This window comes from Rhinoraja longicauda, chromosome 1 (assembly GCF_053455715.1).
Source record: "Rhinoraja longicauda isolate Sanriku21f chromosome 1, sRhiLon1.1, whole genome shotgun sequence".
NCBI lineage: Eukaryota > Metazoa > Chordata > Chondrichthyes > Rajiformes > Arhynchobatidae > Rhinoraja > Rhinoraja longicauda.
The window spans coordinates 27,955,643-27,977,057 of NC_135953.1; the positions used below are offsets into that span (position 1 = coordinate 27,955,643).

At 41.4% G+C, this 21,415-nt stretch overlaps 1 protein-coding gene across 5 annotated transcripts in view; it reads left to right on the forward strand.

Moving 5' to 3' along the window:
• The window catches only part of wdr7 (WD repeat domain 7), a 467,098-nt gene that overhangs the window by 148,620 nt on the left and 297,063 nt on the right, over positions 1–21,415 (forward strand). For 3 of the 5 annotated variants that reach the window (XM_078423760.1, XM_078423677.1, XM_078423916.1), the window contains 3 exons: positions 702–770; positions 2,116–2,234; positions 5,820–5,943. In XM_078423760.1, coding sequence (XP_078279886.1) covers positions 702–770; positions 2,116–2,234; positions 5,820–5,943 — 312 coding nt within the window. The remainder of the gene's footprint in view (positions 1–701; positions 771–2,115; positions 2,235–5,819; positions 5,944–21,415) is intronic. The other 2 variants (XM_078423842.1, XM_078424003.1) reach the window with 1 other exon arrangement.

The window sequence follows — 21,415 nt, forward strand, 5'->3', positions numbered from 1 at the left end:
TTTAGAGTGCAAGTGACGTGTGGGGTGGTTGTAAAATTTCCTAAAATCCAAGGAAGATTTAAAACAGTATTTTGCTTTGTATTGTCCTTTCTACAAATTGCCATCTGTGCAATTAGATATGGGTGGAAGTATTCAATTTGGGGACTAAATAATTGTCACTAAAATCCTGTTGTATGCTGCCAGTATCTACAAATAATGTTATCTTGGAATAAATCTTGTATTTTTTATGTTGTGTGTAGTCTTTGTCTCAGCAGAAGGTTTCATAGTCCAAATGGCACGAAAGGCAGTGTTTGTAGTTTTCGATGGTTAGAATTGTGGATTAAAGGAATGAATTGTTATTGCAAAGATATTTAGAAAATGCATTGCACACTTTACACAACTGCAACTATAATATAACTGCAGCATTAATATATAGCTTCAGAGCAAGTGTTGTAGTGTTCAGTTACTTTTTGTGATGTACATTGTTTTAAAATAGATTGCACTGCTATATGTCAAAAGGAAGCAATGTTTTAATATTTTGTGTGTTTTAAAGTGATAGGCCTGTGGTTCTACTCAATGTAACTTTTACACAACCTTGGATAAAACACATATTAATACAGCTTTACAGTTTTACTTTCCATTCTTATTAATGCTATTATTTTTATTTTGTCCTCAAAGTTACTCTGCTTCTTCTCTTTTCTGTCCACTTTTTCCTCTGCAAGCTGCTGTTGCTGCCACTGAGGCTGACTGCTCTGGCACTGTTTTACATAGTTGCCCCTCTGTCAATGAAGGTATTCTCCTCCCTCTAATACCTTAACCAACTTTAATTTCAGAAGTTATTTTTAATTAAGCATCATCCACTTACCGGTAAGTGCAGTCATGGAGAAGGGAATTTGCTTGGTATTCTTGCGGTACAATAGGTTGTGATGAACATATGTTTTCTTATTTTAGGAAAAAGAGTTGATTTTTTTTATTCATTAGAAATCATTGCACAAAAGTTAACTGTTGAGTTAATTCTGATCGATGGTTGTGCAACAAATGATTGAATAACTATTTTTGGTACTGGAATCCATACCCAAATACCTCAAAGGGAGATAAGTCTCCCGTAGTGTTAAGACTGGCTTGTTAAGCACACGGCGTCAGGACTGGTGTTGTCGAGTTGTCCCCTGCTTAACATTTCCTAGAAATTGCACGTGTAGCTTTCTTCAGGTGCAACAACATAACACTTGATTCCAATCATATCAGGATGAGAGATCTGCCTACAACACAGAGGAATTTAATTTGCCAATTGGAAAGAATATATATCTTTTAAGTCTGCCAAATAGTTAAAAATATATATTTTAATATCAAGGTGGTTGTAAGGGGAAACTAAATTTCAGCAGAAATGGTAGTATTACATTCCTTAAACATACTTTTCATTGTGATTAAATAGAATCAGCCTCGGTTAGGATTGTACTTATTCCAGACGTCAGGGCATCATTGGATTTACTAATCATTTTACTGTTTAAAACAGTTTGTAAAATTATTTAGCTCTTGAAAATGGCTAATTATAAACTGACTGTAATCATCTGTACATATATGAAAAACAGTGCATATCAGTGAATAATGTTTCATAGTCCCTGTTGAATATTTTATCCAAATTGTCCGTTCACTGTCTTGAACATTTTACCAAATTTAGTTGTCACACTTAACAAGACCACTAAAGTATGACTAGATGAACAAATTTCTTATTAGTAGTTTTCATAATTTTAGATGTTATTCGATTTGTATTTGAAGTTGGTAACCATAGTATCTCTGCAGTTGGTTTGTTTTGATCCTTTTTCTGTTACGGTTTTAAAATGTTACTGACTTTTACTTTTTAATTGACATTTTTGTATTAAAAGAGTCATTGACATATTTGCATAAAAAATGCTATGGGTTTGAAAAAAATGTTATCTAAGGAGTGTTTTGGGATCTTTTTCTGGCAATAGCAAATGTTAATGATGATCAAGGGAAAAGTAATTTCAGCTGAATATAATTACTGATACCTAATATTGAGTGAAATGTGTACCAGTCAAGTAACTATGCTGTAGCTTAGATCAATTGTCAACATGTCCTATTTCTACCTTAAACAATGCACTTGCTCTGCTTCCATAGGCTGGAGTCAACTTGCAGCCATGCATTGTGTCATGCTTCCTGATCACCTTGGACAGAACAACTTTAGACCTCCACTTTTGGAGATGTTGGCCCGGAGATGGCAAGATCGGTGTTTAGAGGTAAATAAGTATTTAAGATGCTTTCAGTTTAATGTGTCCAGCTGATTAAATGATGGAGAAGCTGCTTCGAGCAATGTTGCTTCAGAAATGTTTAGAATCATGCATTCTTTCCCTTTGAATTAAAGGAGCAGCCTGGAACATATCTCTTAAGAGTGTGACGATTTATTAGCCGTTAAGTTTGCTAAGATATTTAATGCCATTATGTTTACAATGTTAATTTGATGTACAATTCCACCATTCCTTGCCGGACTTCTCCAAATGCAGCAACCTTTCCAAGTGTGTACAGACAAGTGTTCTTTTGAGATCTCACGTGGAAAAACATAGAAACATAGAAAATAGGTGCAGGAGGAGACCATTCGGCCCTTTGAGCCAGCGCCGCCATTCATTGTGATCATGGCTGATCATCCACAATCAGTAACCTGTGCCCAACTTCTCCCCATATCCCTTGATTCCACTAGCCCCCAGAGCTCTATCTAACTCCCTCTTAAATTCATCCAGTGAATTGGCCTCCACTGCCTTCTGTGGCAGAGAATTCCACAAATTCACAACTCTCTGGGTGAAAAAGTTCGTTCTCACCTCAGTTTTAAATGGCCTCCCCTTTATTTTCAGACTGATCTATAATTCCCCGTTTTCTCTCACGCTCTTTTCTTGAAAAGTGGGATAACATTAGCTACCCTCCAATCCACAGGAACTGATCCTGAATCTATTGAACATTGGAAAATGATCACCAATGCGTCCACTATTTCTAGAGCCACCTCCCTGAGTACCCTGGGATGCAGACCATCAGGCCCTGGGGATTTATGAACCTTCAGTCCCATCAGTCTACCCAATACTATTTCTCACCTAATGCAGATTTCTTTCAGTTCCTCTATCCCCCTAGACCCTCTGTCCTCTAGTACATCTGGGAGATTGTTTGTGTCTTCCTTAGTGAAGACAGATCTGAAGTATCTATTCAACTCTTCTGCCATTTCCTTGTTACCCATAATAATTTCACCTGTGTCTGCCTTCAAGGGACCCACATTTGACTTTGCTACTCTTTTTCTCTTAACATATCTAAAGAAGTTTTTACTGTCCTCCTTTATATTCTTGGCCAGCTTCCCCTCGTAATTCATCTTTTCAGCCCGTATTGCCCGTTTTGTTACCTTCTGTTGTCCTTTGAAAGTTTCCCAATCTTCTGGCTTCCTGCTACTCTTTGCTGTGTTATACATCTTTTCTTTTAGTTTTATTCCATCCCTAACTTCCCTTGTCAGCCACGGTTGCCTCCTACTCCCCTTAGAATTTTTCTTTCGCTTTGGAATGAAATGATCCGGCATCTTCCGGATTATGCCCAGAAATTCCTGCCATTGCTGTTCCACCGTCATTCCTGCTAGGATCCCTTTCCAGTCGACCTTGGCCAGCTCCTCTCTCATGCCTTCATAGTCCCCTTTGTTTAACTGCAACACTGACACTTCTGATTTAACCTTCTTCCTTTCAAATTGTATGTACTCTGCCTTCAAACAGTGCTCGCCACTTTGATGTCGAATGGGACCTAACATTTTCCTGGTTACTTTCTCACCAGTCATGCTCTTCCAATTACCTTTTCAAGTGCCCCTCTACATTTTCTGTATGCCTATAAAGGCCTCTCTTATTCTCATTTCTCTATATCTGACTCAATTACCTATCCAGAAGATAGACACAAAAAGCTGGAGTAACTCAGCGGGGACAGGCAGCACATCAGGAGAGTAGGAATGGGTGACGTTTTGGGTCGAGACCCTTCTTCAGACCTATCAATTACCTTTTCTCTATCCCTTAACAACCTGTGTTCCTTGGATTTGTTGGCCATGCCTTTCACGCTCACTATTTAATTTTTGAATGGATTTGGTTTCGTGGCTCCTTGCAGTCCACTTTTCGAAGCATCGAAGCATAGAAAAATAAGTGCAGGAGTATACCATTTGGCTCTTCGAGCCAGCACTGCCATTCAATATGATCATAGCTGATCATCTAAAATCAGTACCCCATTCCTGCTTTTTCCCCATATCCCTTGATTCCTTTAGCCCTAAGAGCTAAATCTTACTCCCTCTTGAAAACATCCAGTGAATTGGCTTCTGTGGCTGAGAATTCCACACATTCTCAACTTTTCTTAAAAGCACAAATATTTGTTCAGCTTTCAAGACTAATGCTGACATTGAATTCCATTGGAGAACTATTCATTGAGGAGACTTCAAGTCTGTTCTGTTATTTACTATGGAAAAATGAATTTACTATTTTGAGACGATGTCTTAGTAATATCACACATTTCAGCCTTAAAACTTGACTCCACTGCTAACACTGTCATCCATGATATTGTCACGTGGTTTGACTGTTCCACTGCTCTTCTAGCCAGTCTCCCTAACTTGAACTCAAGAACACTGCAGGTTAATTTGTATCAGGATCTGCTCATACATCACTCCTTTGCTTGCTGATCAATTGTTTGGCAGAGCTTCGGTTTTAAATTGTTTATCCTTGCTTTCCCCTTTCCTTCTTCCTTTCTATCCGTTTCTGGGTTACAATTCTTTGTGATCTGTGCTCTCCTCTCCTTGTCTTTAACTAACTGGACCCCCAAGATCTGGAAACCCCTCCTTCATACCCTCCACTTTTGCATCTCTATTTGCTGTGGAGTCTTCTGAAAATTATCTTCTATAAGCTTTTGTTTGAACCGTAATATCTCCTAATGGGTCGTATTATAAAACAAATTCTGATCTCCTTTCTGATGTAGTCTTGGGTCAGTTTGCTTTGCAATAGGTTCATGGGGAATAGTTTGGTCAAGGAATTACATAGAGCACAGAAAGTGGTACAGTATAGCACAGGACCGGCCTTTCGGACCACAATGCCTGTGCCGAATATGATGCCAAGACCAAATCTTATCTGCCTGCACATAATCCATATCCCTCCATTCCCTGCAAAAGCGCATGTCTATCCTGAAGTCTCCTAAATGCTACTGTTGTATCTGCCTCCACCACCATCCACAGCAGCTCATTCCAGGCACTCGCCACCCTCTTTGTAAAATAACGTCCCGCACATCTACTTTAAACTTTGCTCCTCTCCTCTTAAAGCTATTCCCTCTAGTATTTGATTTTTCCATCCTTCCAAAAAGGTTCTGACTGTTCATCTATGCATCTCATAATTTCATATACTCTTATCAAGTCTCCCCGCAATCTCTGGTATTCAGAAAAAACAATCCAAGTCTGTCCAACTTCTTCCTGTAGCTACTATCCCCTAATCCAAGCATCTTTCTGGTAAACTCCTGTTCACCCTTTCCAATGCCTCCGTAGCCTTCCTGTAATGGAATGACTAGAACTGTAATGGGGCGACTGGAAGATTTATGTCATTGACACACTGGTCAAGGTCATAGATGACAATAATATTGTATGCCTGGTGCCAGAGACATGCTTTTATTTATAAAAAGCCTATACTTTTGAGAATTAGAGTGAATGATTGACCACTTTCTTGTTGAAATGAGCCTACATTGGTTACAATTTATGGGTTTTTGCATTTAATTTTGATTTACTATTTATGTCCATAATCTTATACTAAAATCCTTATGTTTCAATTACTTTTCTGCAACAGGTGAGAGAAGCTGCTCAAGCTTTACTGTTAGCAGAGCTTCGCAGAATTGAGAAAGAAGGACGAAAAGAAACTATAGACATTTGGGCACCATACTTGCCACAATATGTCGATAATGTTCTGTCACGTAAGTGCCCACTTGGTATCTTTTAATTGGATAGATTCTTGGTATTGGTTTATTGTCATGTGTATCAAGATTCAGTGAAAAATGTTGTTTGTGTGCTAACGAGTCAAATCGTACGATACATAAGTACAATCAACCCATACACAAGCACAGGGAGAAAAATACCGGTGCAGGATGTAGTGTTATGGCGTTAAGTTACAGAGAAAGTACAAATAAAAGAAGTGTAGGGTCTGCAATGTGTTAGATTGGGAGATTGGGACGACACCATAGCTAATTAGTCTGAAACCCGTTTGTAAATGCAATAATTTAGAGCAGTTGTTCCCAATCTGGATTCATAACACTCGACTCGCATATCATTCCCACATGCCTACCTTGTGAAGGGCTAGTGGGGTACCAGTAATTACAGTGGTTTCCGAACCTTTCATTTTTTGAGGTAATTCAATTAGTAAGTTCACAAAGTAAAAGCAAATAATAAAAATATACTTGACGTGTCGGCTGCCTTAGTCACATGTCTTAAAAGAAAAATATTTGAGAGATTTCAAAAAGACCATCTTAAGAACGGCCTTTGTCAAAAACAACACATTATTTGTATAAACAAAAATAGTTATTCGGCCCTCGGAATGTGCTCATGATCCTTTTTTTGTAAATCCTTCAGGGCTTGAATTTTTTTTTTGTCTTCAGATGATCAAAAGTGGGAAATTCCGTGCATGGCTACAATTCCTAAAAGTATATGGCCTTTTTTGTCAATTGATTGATTTAAAGATACAGCATGGAAACAGGTCCTATAGCCCGAATCCACAATCGATCATCCGTTAGGACAAGTTCTATGTTATTCCACTTTCACATCCACTCCCAACACACAAGGGGCAATTTACAGAGGTCTATGTCCTCATTTTTTTTAAGAGTTGAACACCTCACCTTATAGCTGGTACCCTCTAATCCAGGCATCATTCTGGTAAACCTTTTTTGTGCCCTCTCCAAAGCCTCAACATCTTTCCTGGTCTGGTTTGACCAGAACTGCCCACAGTCCACCTGATGTGGCCAAATCATATTACGCCAAAGCTGCATCATAGCTTCCTGTTTCTTATACTCAATGCCAAAATCGAAGAAAATAAGCATACCTTACGCCTTTTTACCATTCTATTAACTTCCAAAGTGCAACATCTCACAGTTGCGTGGATTAAACGCCATCTGCCCATTTCTGCTGCTGTTCTATATCCCTTTGTATACTTTTATCAGTCTTGTTTGGTGGTAGACATCAGAGGGTAGATGTGAAGGGTTGATTGTCAGATTGGAAACATGGGGCCAACAGTCTGCTGCAGGGATCAGTGGTGATCCACTGTTGTGCATTGTCAGCATTAAAGATTTAGATGAGAATGTAGTTGGCATGATTAGTAAGTTTGCTGATAACGTGAAATTGGTGGTATATTAGATAGTGAAGAAGGTATCTAAGATGCAACAGAATGTTGATCAACTGGGAAAATGGGCCAAGGCATGGCTGAATAGAATTTAACTCAGACAACTGGAAGTTGCCTTTAGGTATGTTAAACTACGCAGACATGCACAGTGGAGAATTTTGTAGAACAGAAAGACCTAGGGTTACATGGGGTACATAGTTCCCTGAATGTAGCGACATAAGTAGACAGGGTGGTGAAGAAGATGTTTGGCACGCTTGCCTCATTAGTCAGAGCATTGAGGACAAGAGTTAGGGCTTCATGCAGCAACTGTGCAAAATGTTGTTAAGACCACATGTGGAATATTGTGTCGAGTTCACGTAGCTATTGCAAAGATGTGTTTAAGCTGGAAATGATTTTTTGTAAAATTCACTAGAATGTCACCGGGACTGGATGGCATGTGTTTTAAATAGAGGTTGGATAGGTTGGGCCTGTTTCCACTGGCGTATAGGAGGTGGAGGGGGGTGACCTTGGGTTTAGGTTTATTATTGCCACATGTACTGAGGTACAGTGAAAAGCTTTGTTTTTGCATGCTATCCAATCAAATCAGATAATACTGTAGATAAATACAATCAAGCCAAACTCCAATACAGTGTGGAGAAATATAAAATCATGAGGGGCATAGAAAAGGTGGATAGATTAGTTAAGTTTAGTTTAAAGATAAAGCATGGAAACAGGCCCATCGGCCCGCCGAGTTCACGCCCACCAATGATCATCGTACGCTAATTCTATCCTACACACCAGGAGCAATTTGTAGAAACCAATTAATCTACAAACCCACATGAATTTGGAATGTGGGAGGAAACCGAAGCACCCGGAGAAAACCCATGTCTCTTAATTTTGTGGATCAGTATACCATGAGAGACTATATCATATGTGTTATTAAAATCCATGTCGACAATGTCTGCTGAAGCACCCTCATTGATCACCGCCGTAGTATAACAGGGTGGTGTGAACTTGGAATGAACTGCCAGAGGAGGTGGTCGTGGTGGGTACAATTGCAATGTTTAAATGACACTTGGATGGGTACATGGATAGGAATTGTTTAAAGGGATATAGGTCAAAGGCAAGAGGGTCATTCAGCTTGGCAACTTGCCCACTATGGAAGAGTAGGGTTGAAGGGCTGTTACTACGCTGTGTAAAATGACAATATACTGCTGTGGAAGGATTAGTTGATTAAGCTGGTGGGTCAATGGGAATCAAACAGACTTTGTGTTCAATGGTGTTGAATAGCTTTAGGATTGTCAGAGCTGTAGTCAAATGGAGAATATTCCATCACACTCCTAAACTGCAGGCTGACTTCTGAGCTACATTCATATCCTCAGTATTTTTGTGTCTGGTCCTTGTTTGCTTTTTGGCAACGATGATACCAAGAATGTTGAAAGTCAAGGATTCAAATTTGTCGTAATGTTATTGAATGGCAGTAGGAGGCATCTAGACTCTGTTTTTGTAGATGCCCTTTCCGGCACTTTAGTGAGGTGAATGTTACTACCTTACAGGCTGGATGTGGACACCGTTTAGCTCTTGGTTCAGGTGGGTGTAGAATGCTTCATTATTTGAAGAATTGAAAACAGACCTGAACATTTTGTTTCCAGTGATGTTTGTCACCACTTCGTAACTTATGATGGAAGAAGTAATTGATAAAGTTGTTGGCACCCAGGACATTGTCCTTCATCAATGTCCTGGGCCTTGGATAATCAGTTAGATTACATTCTGTGAGGAATAATTTCAACCAGTGGAAAGCTTTGGGTCTAACAATTTCAGTTTTACAAGATCCATTTGATGTCACTCTGGCTGCAGTGCTGTCTTAATATCCTGAGTGTCATTTGCCTTCACTGACGTTTAATTCTTTTGTCCATGTTTGTGCTAAGGTATCAATGAGCCAATGACTTGGAAGCCAAAATGAGCATTGCTGATCAGTTTAGTGAATAAATGCTGCAGAGCAGAAGGATGCCCTTTTATCTTCCTTAATTGTTCCATTTTCATTGTTCCATTTTCAGTACACAGGACAATTAAACATTCTTGACTTTAATAATTAGAGTACACTAATGTGGAGATAATTAGCTGTATTAGATTGCTTCTACTTTTTTTTGTGAACAGAATGTATTTGGATAATGTTCAATGTTAATTAGATGTGACTGTTGCAGCTTAGACCAGTTTGGATAAATCACTGCAGATTCGGGAGTACTGCTGAGATGGCATTGGGATCCCTGTGGCTTTTGTGTGAAAAAAATAAGCCTAAATAATCAGGAAACCGCACAATTGTAAATATTATAGTGAAAAAAAATTACTTGTATCATTTCTATGCAGTGCAATTGTGTGCCTCGAGTTACTCAAAGTGATTTTAGTGCAATTCAATGAAAGTCTTTTTTGAAATTTTGTTTTTATGTGGGTGCATTGTCAGTGATTTTCCACAACGAATCCTGTAAACAAATAAGATTATTATGCACAAGTAACATAAAAACAACCATCTCTGACACCAACAACCCCCCCCCCCCCCCTTCTTGATCTCTCCATCTCCATCTCCATCAGGGGTTAAACTACTGACTATCGAGACTATCTACTACAAACCCACTGACTCTCACAGCTACCTCGACGACATCTCCTCCCTTCTTGCAAGAACGCCACCCGTTACTGTCAATGTCTCCATCTCTGCCCCATCTGCTCCCAAAATGAGGGTTTCCACTCTGGATATCCAAGATGTTAAGTAAACGTTGTTTATCACCTACTGTTGTGGATGGAGCCTTCTGGTCCCAATGGGTTTCTTTCCATGGAGACCACTCTCCATATCTCCTTGGTTCACTCACCACTTCCCAACCCCTCCCCAGACATTCCATTGCAACCGCTGATGTAACACCTGTCCTGACATCTCCTCTCTCACTTTGATCTAGGGATCCCAGCAAGCCTTCAAAGTGAGACAGAGGTTCCCATGCACTTCCTCCAACCTCATCCCATTTCGGCATCCTGTGCATCAGTGAGACCAAGGATGGATGAGGTGGTGGTTTCACCAAACATTTGAGCTCTGTCTACCATGGACTGCTGTATCTCCCGGTTGCTATCCATTTGAATCCCCCCCTTTCCCATTTCCATACTGACCTTTCTGTCCTTGGTCTCCCCCCTTACCAGAATGAGGCCAGACACAAACTGGAAGAACAACACCTCATATTCTATCTCATATACCTCACCTCATATACTTGATATTTGGGTAACCTGCAACCTAATGGTATGAACACTGAATTCTCCAATTTCAAATAAAACCTCCTTCACTCCCCTTCTCTATTTCCTGTGTCCTCCCCCTCCTTGCTCCATGTGCATAGGTATCATCTCCCACCACCCTTGTCACTCTGGTTTTAAACTGTGCCCCAATCCACGCTCCTCTCATTCCCTGGTCCATGTTTCCTATTATCTCCTCTGTCCCTTGTCCCCTTCCATCTAAATACCTCTCTCTGACTTTACATGTTATTCCTCCTCGTTCCCATTGTTTCCTTTTCACCTCCAGCCATCTGCCAACCACCCTATCACCTGTGTTCACCTATCACTTGCCAGGCTTTTCCCCTCCCCACCTCTCTTTTCCAGCTTTCTCCCTACCTACTTAATCTGTCCGAAGAAGCCCAAAAAGTCATCTGTCTATTTGCTTCACAGATGCTGCTTGACCTCCAGCACATTGTGTTTTGCTCAAGATTCCAGCATCTGCAGTTTCTTGTGTCTCTACAAACGATTATGATTTTTATTGATTGAATAAAGAATGTGTCATGTACCTTACTGAGTCGTGGAAGCCAAACAACCTTTCTTTTACTTTGGAAATAGTTACTGTTGCTGAATCCCACATGACCATTGCCCTGGGGGATAATAGGTGAAGGATAATTGTCAATTTGAAGCGTAATTGGATTAGCTTTATAAATACTGAGGTGTTGACTTGCTCAGATTCTGGGTATTCTTGGGCAAGTAACTTGCCATCTGACTCCTCCAAACTTTTAAGACACTGATGACGAAGCAGAAATCGGAGGTATTATAGAATGCTTCATATTTGTCTGGATGAGTGCAGTTCCCAAAGGATGCACACTTTCATCGCTCTAGCACTGTGCTTTCAACAAGTTCCATCTATAATATGTATTGTAACTCTCCAAGACTACTTTTCAACAGTTATTTGGAAACATGGAAAACAGGTGCAGGAGGAGGCCATTTGCCCCTTCGAGCCAGCACCGCCATTCATTGTGATCATGGCTGATCATCTACAATCAGTAACCTGTGCCTGCCTTCTCCCCATATCCCTTGATTCCACTAGCCCCTAGAGCTCTATCTAACTCTCTTTTAAATTCATCCAGTGAATTGGCTCCACTGCCTTCTGTGGCAGAGAATTCCACAAATTCACAACTCTCTGGGTGAAAAAGTTTCTTCTCACCTCAGTTTTAAATGGCCTCCCCTTTATTCTTAGACTGTGTCCCCGGGTTTCTGAACTCGCCCAACATTGGGAACAATTTTCCTGCATCTAGCTTGTCCAGTCCTTTTATAATTTTATACATCTCTATAAGATCCCCTCTCATCCTTCTAAACTCCAGTGAATACAAGCCAAGTCTTTCCAATCTTTCCTCGTATGACAGTCCTTCCATCCCAGGGATTACCCTCATGAACCTAGGCTGCACTGCCTCAATAGCAAGGACGTCCTTCCTCAAATTATGAGACCAAAACTGCACACAATACACCAGATGTGGTCTCACGAGGGCCCTATACAACTGCAGGAGGACTTCTTTGCTCCTGTACTCAAATCCTCTCGTTATGAAGGCCAACATACCATTAGCTTTCTTCACTGCCTGCTGTACCTGCACACTTACTTTCAGGACAAGGACATTAAGGTCTCGTTGCACTTCCCCTTTACCTAATCTGACACCATTGAGATAATAATCTGCTTCCCTAATTTTGCTGCCAAAGTGCATAACCTCACATTTATCTACATGATACTGCATCTGCCATGCATCTGCCTACTCACTCAACCTGTCCAAGTCACCCTGCAACCTCCAAACATCCTCTTCGCAGTTTACACTGCCACCCAGCTTTGTGTCATCCACAAACTTGCTAGTGTTACTTCTACTTCCATCATCCAAATCATTAATATATATTGTAAATAGTTGTGGCCCCAGCACCGAGCCTTGCGGCACTCCACTCTCCACTGCCTGCCATTCTGAAAAGGACCCGTGTATTCCTACTCTTTGCTTCCTGTCTGCCAACCAATTCTCTATCCATATCAATACCCTACCCTCAATACCATGTGCTCTAATTTTGCTCTCCAACCTCCCGTGTGGTACCTTATCAAAGGCTTTCTGAAAGTCTAGATACACTACATCCACTGGCTCTCCTTCATCCATTTTACCTGTCACATCCTCAAAAAAATCCAGAAGACTAGTCAAGCAGGATTTCCCCTTCATAAATCCATGCCGACTTAGACCTATCCTGTTACCGCTATCCAAATGTGCCGTTATTACCTCTTTAATAATTGACTCCAGCACTTTCCCCACCACTGATGTCAGGCTAACTGATCTATAATTCCCCGTTTTCTCTCTCGCTCTTTTCTTGAAAAGTGGGATAACATTAGCTACCCTCCAATCCCTAGGAACTGATCCGTAATCTATTGAACATTGGAAAATTATCACCAAAGCGTCCACGATTTCTTGAGCCACCTCCTTGAGTACCCTGGGATGCAGACCATCAGCCCCTGGGGATTTATCAGCCTTCAGTCCCATCAGTCCAACCAATATTATTTCTCGCCTAATGCAAATTTCTTTCAGTTCCTCTGTCTCCCTAGAACCTCTGTTCTCTAGCACGTTTGGGAGATTGTTTGTGTTTTCCTTATTGAAGACAGATCCGAAGTACCAGTTCAACTCTTCTACCATCTCCGTGTTACCCATAATAATTTCACCTGTTTCTTTTTCTCAACATACCTAAAGAAGCTTTTACTGTCCTTCTTTATATTCTAGGCCAACTTCGCTTCGTACCTCATCTTTTCACTCGTATTGCCCTTTTTGCTATCTTCTGTTGTCCTTTGAAAGGTGCCCAATCCTCTGGCTTCTCGCTACTCTTTGCTATCTTATACTTCTTTTCTTTTAGTTTTATTCCATCTCTAACTTCCTTTGTCAGCCACGGTTGCCTCTTACTCCCCTTGGAATCTTTCTTCCTCTTTGGAATGAAATGATCCTGCATCTTTTGGATTATGCCCAGAAATTCCTGCCATTGCTGTTCCACCATCATTCCTGCTAGGATCCTTTTCCAGTTGACCTTCGCCAGCTCCTCTCTCATGCCTTCATAGTCCCCTTTGTTCAACTGCTACACTAACATTCCTGGTTTAACCTTCTCCCTCTCAAATTGCAGATTAAAACTAATCATATTATGGTCACGACCTCCAAGTGGTTCCTTTACCTTGAGTTCCCTTATTAAATCTGGTTCATTGAATAACACTAAATCCAGAATTGCCTTCTCTCTGGTAGGCTCCAGTACAAGCTGCTCTAAGAATCCATCTCAGAGGCACTCTACAAACTCCCTTTCTTGGGGTCCAGAACAAACCTGATTTTCCCAGTCTACCTGCATATTGAAATCCCCCATAACTACAGTGGCATTACCTTTGTTACATGCCAATTTTAACTCCTGCTGCAACTTACACCCTATATCTAGGCTACTGTTTGGGGGTCTGTAGGTAACTCCCATTAGTGTCTTCGTACCTTTACAATTCCTCAACACAGTGTCTCTACATTGTCAGTCCCAATGTCACCCCTCGCAAAGGGACTGAATTCCATCCCTCACCGACAGAGCTACCCCACCTCCTCTGCCCACCCGCCTGTCCTTTCTATAGGACGTGCAACCCTGAATATTCAGTTCCCCGTCCTGTTCCTTCTGCAACCACGTCTCTGTAATCCCCACAATGTCATACCTACCAATCTCTAACTGAGCCTCAAGCTCATCCACTTTACTTCTTATACTTTGCACATTCATATATAGTACTTTTAATCCTTTGCTCATCTCAGCTTCCACATGGATTCCTATTACACTCGGCCATTCTTTCCTATTGCTTCATGAGCTTTCTGTCCTGTTAATTCTGGGGTGTTTCTTAATTATTCCTATACTCTCTTTCCCTTTAACTCCATCCTTGTCTATCCCATTTGAAACACCCCCCCCCACTATTTAGTTCTGTCAAACCCATGACCACCATCACTTGCACATTCCTCTCCCCCCAAATCACAAACCAGCCTGAATCGGAATCGTTTTTCAATTCCAGTACTGCTGTTAGGTCAAAGTCTTTGTAGTTTTTTGGTACTAGTCGTGGTTATTTATCTTTTTTGTCCTGCCCCCTCTGACATCAGTCTGAAGATGGGTCTCGACCCGAAACGTCACCCATTCCCTCTCTCCTAGATGCTGCCTGACCTGCTGAGTTACTCCAGCATTTTGTGATACCTTCAATTTGTACCAGCATCTGCAGTTATTTTCCTACACTACCAGTCGTGGGGTCAACTAACCACAGGGACGACAGCAGTTCAGGAAGATGATTCAATTATGTCATCTTTAGGACAATTAAGGATGGGCATCTGTCATAGAGGCCGACTATTTAGGTTATTGCATCAATTTAAGTGACCGATCCAGGATGACTGTATGACATTAGCTTGGCTGTGTGTTTGACCCATGAAGTCGAACTGGAGCATTATTTTAAGATTTGGATGTGACAGTTGTGCCATTTGGAGTAAACTGAGAAGTATCTGATTCATTTTCTTTGCTTTTTCAGTACCCAGCTGATTAATTAAGGGAAAAATTAGAAGACTGCTTGTCAATAGATTGGTATTGCATGGAAATATTGAATTCAAGGCAACAAAACGCAATTCAGCATGGCTTGCTTCATTCCATCAGAACATGTAAAATAACATATTATGGATTTTCTTCTTGCAATATTCATGAATCCACTTTTTTACAAAATCTAATTCCCTTCTGCCATTTTCAACTGAAAGCAATATCAAGTAGCAGAAAGTATGAGATACAACTGTTTTTTTAATGGTTCTGTGCTGCATCTATCCAGTAAAGTTGAGGTTGAGTTTGAGGCTAAGGATTTGCCCTATGCATGAGTTACTAGTATTGTTTACGTTGTACCAGTCACAAAGCTCAATTGTTTCTTAAAAGATGCAAAGGGTTTTTCTTTTCATCATCTTTCAGGAACTTATTCCATATGATCATTTTCTGAAGAGTTCACTTGGTATCAGTGGTGGGAAGTACATTCCCTTACCTGTGCCTTTTGTTCCTGAACTCCAATCCTACAATTTAATTTAAAGTTGATATTCTTGATTAATATTTTATTACACCTTTGATTATCTTACCAAAGTCTATAAAATCCTCACTCGGACGACTTGTAAGCTGAAGGATTCAAGTTTTCTCATTCACTAAAGCAACTATCCCTGACGTTAAGGGTCATACATACATCGTGTCTGTTCACTGCCCTGATGCTTAAATGTCTCTCTTGTTCCTTAGCAACCAGAATTGGTCATTTTATTCAAGATGAGCTCTGATGGCACCATTGTAAAGTTAATCATTGCTTTCATTGACTGGTATTCTTTGCTATGATTGCTACACTGAATTTGTTGGACATACTTGGCTTTAAATGTTCTCAATCTCTAGATAATCTATTATCTATATTTCCTTTTATTCTGCAGAACATTACATTTGCCGACATTAAATTTCTTCTAACATTGTAATGCTTCATTGCATACCTTGTTCAACTTGTGCGTTTCTTTTCAGTTTCATTTCTCCATTTAACATGATGCCATCTGCAAATTTTAGATTTTGGCCTCAAATTTCTGACTCCTGCCTATTTATGTGAATTGTTATTGTCTCAGCACTTATCCTTGATAGGGAGCACACTGTTTAGGTTTCTCCACACAAATTAACTAATAATAACTCATTTCCTACAGCGTAGTGAATCCTCAAAGCTTTAAGTTTAATTAATTCTCTGCCATATAGAACTTGGTTGGAACCTTTTGAAAATCGATGACCAGAACATCAAAGGGTTGGCAACAGTACGTTTTTGTTCATACTTTATCAAAGAAGTCAAGAAGGTTGGCCAGTTATTGCTGATTATTGTACAGATGGCATGCATTGATGTTGCTGATAATTGAGGTGGATTGTACTGATCGTTCATCAGCTGTTCCCTGGACAGCTGTTCTGACTAGTGATTCTATAGAGAACTACTGGTGGGTTAGCTGTATTGTATGTGCCAATGCACAGCAGTTCCGAAATTGGGAATCGGCTGGAGGTCAGATACCAGCGGATCTGATCTCTGGTACTGTAGATTTAAGGCATGGAGCTCAATTGTGGTAACCTGAGGACTGGATGCACTTTGAATCTGACGCTCCAGGTTTGGTTGACATATTAAGATAGTTCAAAAACCGAGTCCATGCTGATCATCGATCACCCGTATACTAGTTCTATATCCTACACACTAGCAATTTACAGAAGCCAATTAACCGAAAAACCTGCACGTCTTTGCAATGTCTGGGTCAATCGGAGCATCCAGAGAAAACAGGGAGAATGTACAAACTCTGCACAGACAACGCCAGTCAGGATCGAACCCAGTTCTAAAGCCAGTAAAGTCCGATCAAAGATAGTCCGATGGTCTCCAATGAGGTAGATAGCAGTTCAGGACAGCTCTCTAGTGGTAGAATGATTCAGCTGCCTGAAGAAATTGTCCCTGAATCTGGAGGTGTGCGTTTGTTGGCGTATTTGTTGGTATGCTAAACTACTGGGAAAGTAGAGGCGCTGGCACACCTTCATCCTGATTACATCTATGTGCTGAGTCCAGAACAGGTCATCCAAGATGATAAGGAATTCCTCAAGGAATTTGAAGTCGCTGTGTCTCTCTACTGCTGACCCACCAATGGAAACTGTCAGGCGGACTCCCATGCTTCACTTTGTTAGACTTTCTTGACCCTTTTAGGTGCCTATTCTTGGTGGTGCTGTAAATGGCATTGGATGCAGGTAGTTCTGGAGTACTGGATTCAAGTATTTAAAAAAATAACTGTGTCCATACCCTGTATGTATCTAGTGCTTGCAGCTGTTTCTTAATATTGCATGAAGTGAATTTAATTGGCTTTCATAGTGGTAAGGATCTTGAGAGGAAGTTATTTGGGTCACCCATTCAGCATTTGTAGCTGAACATTGCTTTTAGATGTGAAGTTGGACACAAAGTGTTGGAGTAACTCAGCGGGTCTGGCAGCATCTCTGGAGAATAGGAATAGGTGATGATTCGGGTCGAGACCATTCATCAGACTGATTTAGAACACAGAAACATAGAAAATAGGTGCAGGACTAGGACATTCGGACTTTCAAGCCAGCACCGCCATTCATCATATCATCATAATCATATCTATACAGCCGGAAACAGGCCTATTCGGCCCTCCAAGTCCGTGCCGCCCAGCGATCCCCGTACATTAACACTATCCTACACCCACTAGGGCCAATTTTTACATTTACCCAGCCAATTAACCTACATACCTGTACGTCTTTGGAGTGTGGGAGGAAACCGAAGATCTCGGAGAAAACCCACGCAGGTCACGGGGAGAACGTACAAACTCCTTACAGTGCAGCACCCGTAGTCAGGATCGAACCTGAGTCTCCGGCGCTGCATTCGCTGTAAAGCAGCAACTCTACCGCTGCGCTACCGTGCCGCCCTATATGATTCAATATGATCATGGCTGATCATCCAAAATCAGTACCCTGTACCGGCTTTTTCCCGATATCCCTTGATTCCCTTAGCCCAAAGAGCTAAATCTAACTCTATCTTGAAAACATCCAGTGAATTGGCCTCCACTGCCTTCTGTGGCAGAGAATTCCATAGATTCACAACTCTCTGGGTTAAAAGATTTTTCCTCATTTCAGTCCTAAATGGCCGACTCCTTATTCTTAAGCTGTGACCCCTGGTTCTGGACTCCCAAACATTAGGATCATTTTTCCTGCATCGACCCTGTCCAATCCTCTGAGAATTTTATATGTTTCTATAAAATCCCCTCTCATCCTTCTAAATTCCAGCAAATACAAGCCCAGTCGACCCATTCTTTCATCATACGTCAGTCCAGTCATCCCGGGAACTAACCTGGTGAACCTAAGCTGCACTTCCTCAATAGCAATAATGTCCTTCAAATTAGGAGACCAAAATTGCACACAATACTCCAGGTGTGGTCTCACCAAGGCCCTGTACAACTGTAATAGGACCTCCTTGCTCCTAAACTCAAATCCTCTCGCAATGAAGGCCAACATCCCATTGGCTTTCTTTGTTGCCTGCTGTACCTGCATGCTTACTTTCAGTGACTGATGTACAAGCACACCCAGGTCTCGTTGCCATTCCCTTTCTCCTAATCTGACACCATTCAGGTAATAATCTGCCTTCCTGTTCTTGCCACCAAAGTGGATAACCTCACATTTATCCACATTATACTGCATCTGCCCACTCACCCAACCTATCCAAAGTCATCCTGCAGCCTCATAGCATCTTCCTCGCAGCTCGCACTGTCACCCAGATTTGTGTCATCCGCAAACTTAGAGATGTTACATTTAATTCCCTCGTCTAAATCGTTAATATAGTAAACAATTGGGGTCCCAGCACCATGCCTTGCGGCACCCCCACTAGTCACTGCCTGCCATTCTGAAAAGGATCCGTTAATTCCTACTCTTTGCTTCCTGTCTGCCAACCAGTTCTCTATGCATGTCAATACCCCACCCCCAACAGCATGTGCTCTAAGTTGACTCTTGTGTGGGAGAACGGTGTATTTAATGGCAATTTCTATACCTTCTCAAAGTCCAACTTCGATAGCCATTATTGCTCGGGGATGGAATGGAGGTATAGCTTACGCACACACCACACTCTGAGATAACAAAAACCAAACTTCCAAACGCTGTTTCTTGATTAATTGGTCTTTATTAAAGTAGCACAAATTCATAACTTTTTGTTCTTATCAACTGTTTCTTCTTCAAACAATACAGTAAAAATTGTGTAGTCGTTACCGTGTGGTCCTTATGAGTGTGGCTGGCGCGAGTGTGGCAGTCATGAGTGTGGCAGACGTGAGTGTGGTAAAACACTGTATTCTCTCCATCCTCCGAGACTAAACTGACCCACAATCTCTGTTGCTATGCTAGCCTTCTCCAATGTAGACACTCCCCATTACATATCAAATCACACCCACAAGCATGCAAAAAAGACAGAAACTAGAAATATTAAACATAACCATAATACAATGACAGTAACTAAATTAAGCGTAAATGGCTCCTACAGTGTACAACACTGTTAATATGTACAGTCAGGGTGAATGTTGTGTTAACTGGCATGTGAAGCACCCTGACCTGTTTGAACTGTAAATGCAGCAGCATAGTGCATTGTCTGAACTGTATTTTGATCCTGGAGGTGGTGAGATGATGAGTAATTTGATGAATTAACACTAATGAAAGATGTTGCTGAGGTTGCATTTGGAGTACTGTGTTCAGTTTTGGTCACTGTGCTATGGGAAGATGTTGCTAAGCTAGAAAGAGTGCAGGGAAAATTTACGAGGATACTGCCACGACTTGATGGCCCGAGGTATAGGGAGAGGTTGGGCAGGCTAGGACAGCTTCCTTGAAGCTCAGGAGGCTGAGGGTTGATCTTACAGAGGTGTACATGATCAAGAGGGGGAAAAGATAGGGTGAATGCAAAGCCTTTTATGCAGGGGAATCAAGAACCAGAAGTGGAAGGTGAGAAGGGAAAATTTGAATAGGAACCTGAGGGACAGCTTTTTCCACACAGGGGGTGGTGGGCATAATGAACAAGCTGCCAGAGGAGGTAGTTGAGGCATGTACTATAACAACATTTAAAAAACATTTGGACAAATATATGCGTTGGAAATGTTTAGAGGCATATCTCTCCAAACATTTCCAGCGCATATATTTGGCCATACACAGGCAGGTGGGACTATTATTGATGGGACATGAATTAATGAATGAATGAATGAATAAGTTTATTGGCCTAGTATGTGCATTTACAAGGAATATGCCTTGGTGCTCCGCTCACAAATGACAACACAAACATGCAGTTAACAATTAAGAATAAAGCATAAACACATCAAAACAATAAGGATACAACATTACGGTCTAAACATGTGAGTGAAAATAAACCAGAGCAAAAAAGAAACTATAAACTTTGGTTATTGAGTAGAACTACCACTCGTGGAATAAAAGCTATTATTATGTCTGGCTGTGGCTGCTTTGACAGTCCGGAGTCGCCTTCCAGAGGGAAGTGCTTCAAAGAGTTTGTGGCCAGGGTGAGAGGGGTCAGAGATGATCTTGCCCGCTCGCTTCCTGGCCCTTGCAGTATACAGTTCGTCAATGGGGGGAAGGGTGCAACCTTCTCAGCTGTGCGAACGATCCGTTGCAGCCTCTGGATGTCGTGCTTGGCGGCTGAGCCAAACCAGACCCTGATGGAGAAGTTGAGGACGAACTCAATGATAGCAGTATAGAATTGGACCATCATTGCCTGTGGCAGATTGTATTTCCTCAGCTGCCACAGGAAGTACGTCCTCTGTTGGGCCTTTTTGACTGTCAAGTCAAGTCAAGTCAATTTTATTTGTATAGCACATTTAAAAACAACCCACGTTGACCAGGAGTCATTGGTGGCCCCACATTTAAGGTCCCTGGAGATGATGGTTCCAAGGCACTTAAATGGCTCCACAGATGTAACTATGGTGTTGTTGATGGTGAGTGGGGGGAGGGGAGGGGGAGCTCTTCGAAAGTCTACAATTAGTTCCACTGTCTTAAGAGCATTAAGCTCCAGGTTGTTGTGTAGGCACCAGGATGCCAGCTGTGTCACTTCCCATCTGTAGGCAGATTCCTTCCCATCCTGGATCAGTCCAATCAGGGTTGTGTCATCCGCAAACTTGAGGAGCTTGACAGAGGAGTCTGTGGAGGTGCAGTCGTTGGTGTAGAGAGAGTAAAGGAGAGGGGAGAGTACGCAGCCATGCGGTGCTCCTATGCTG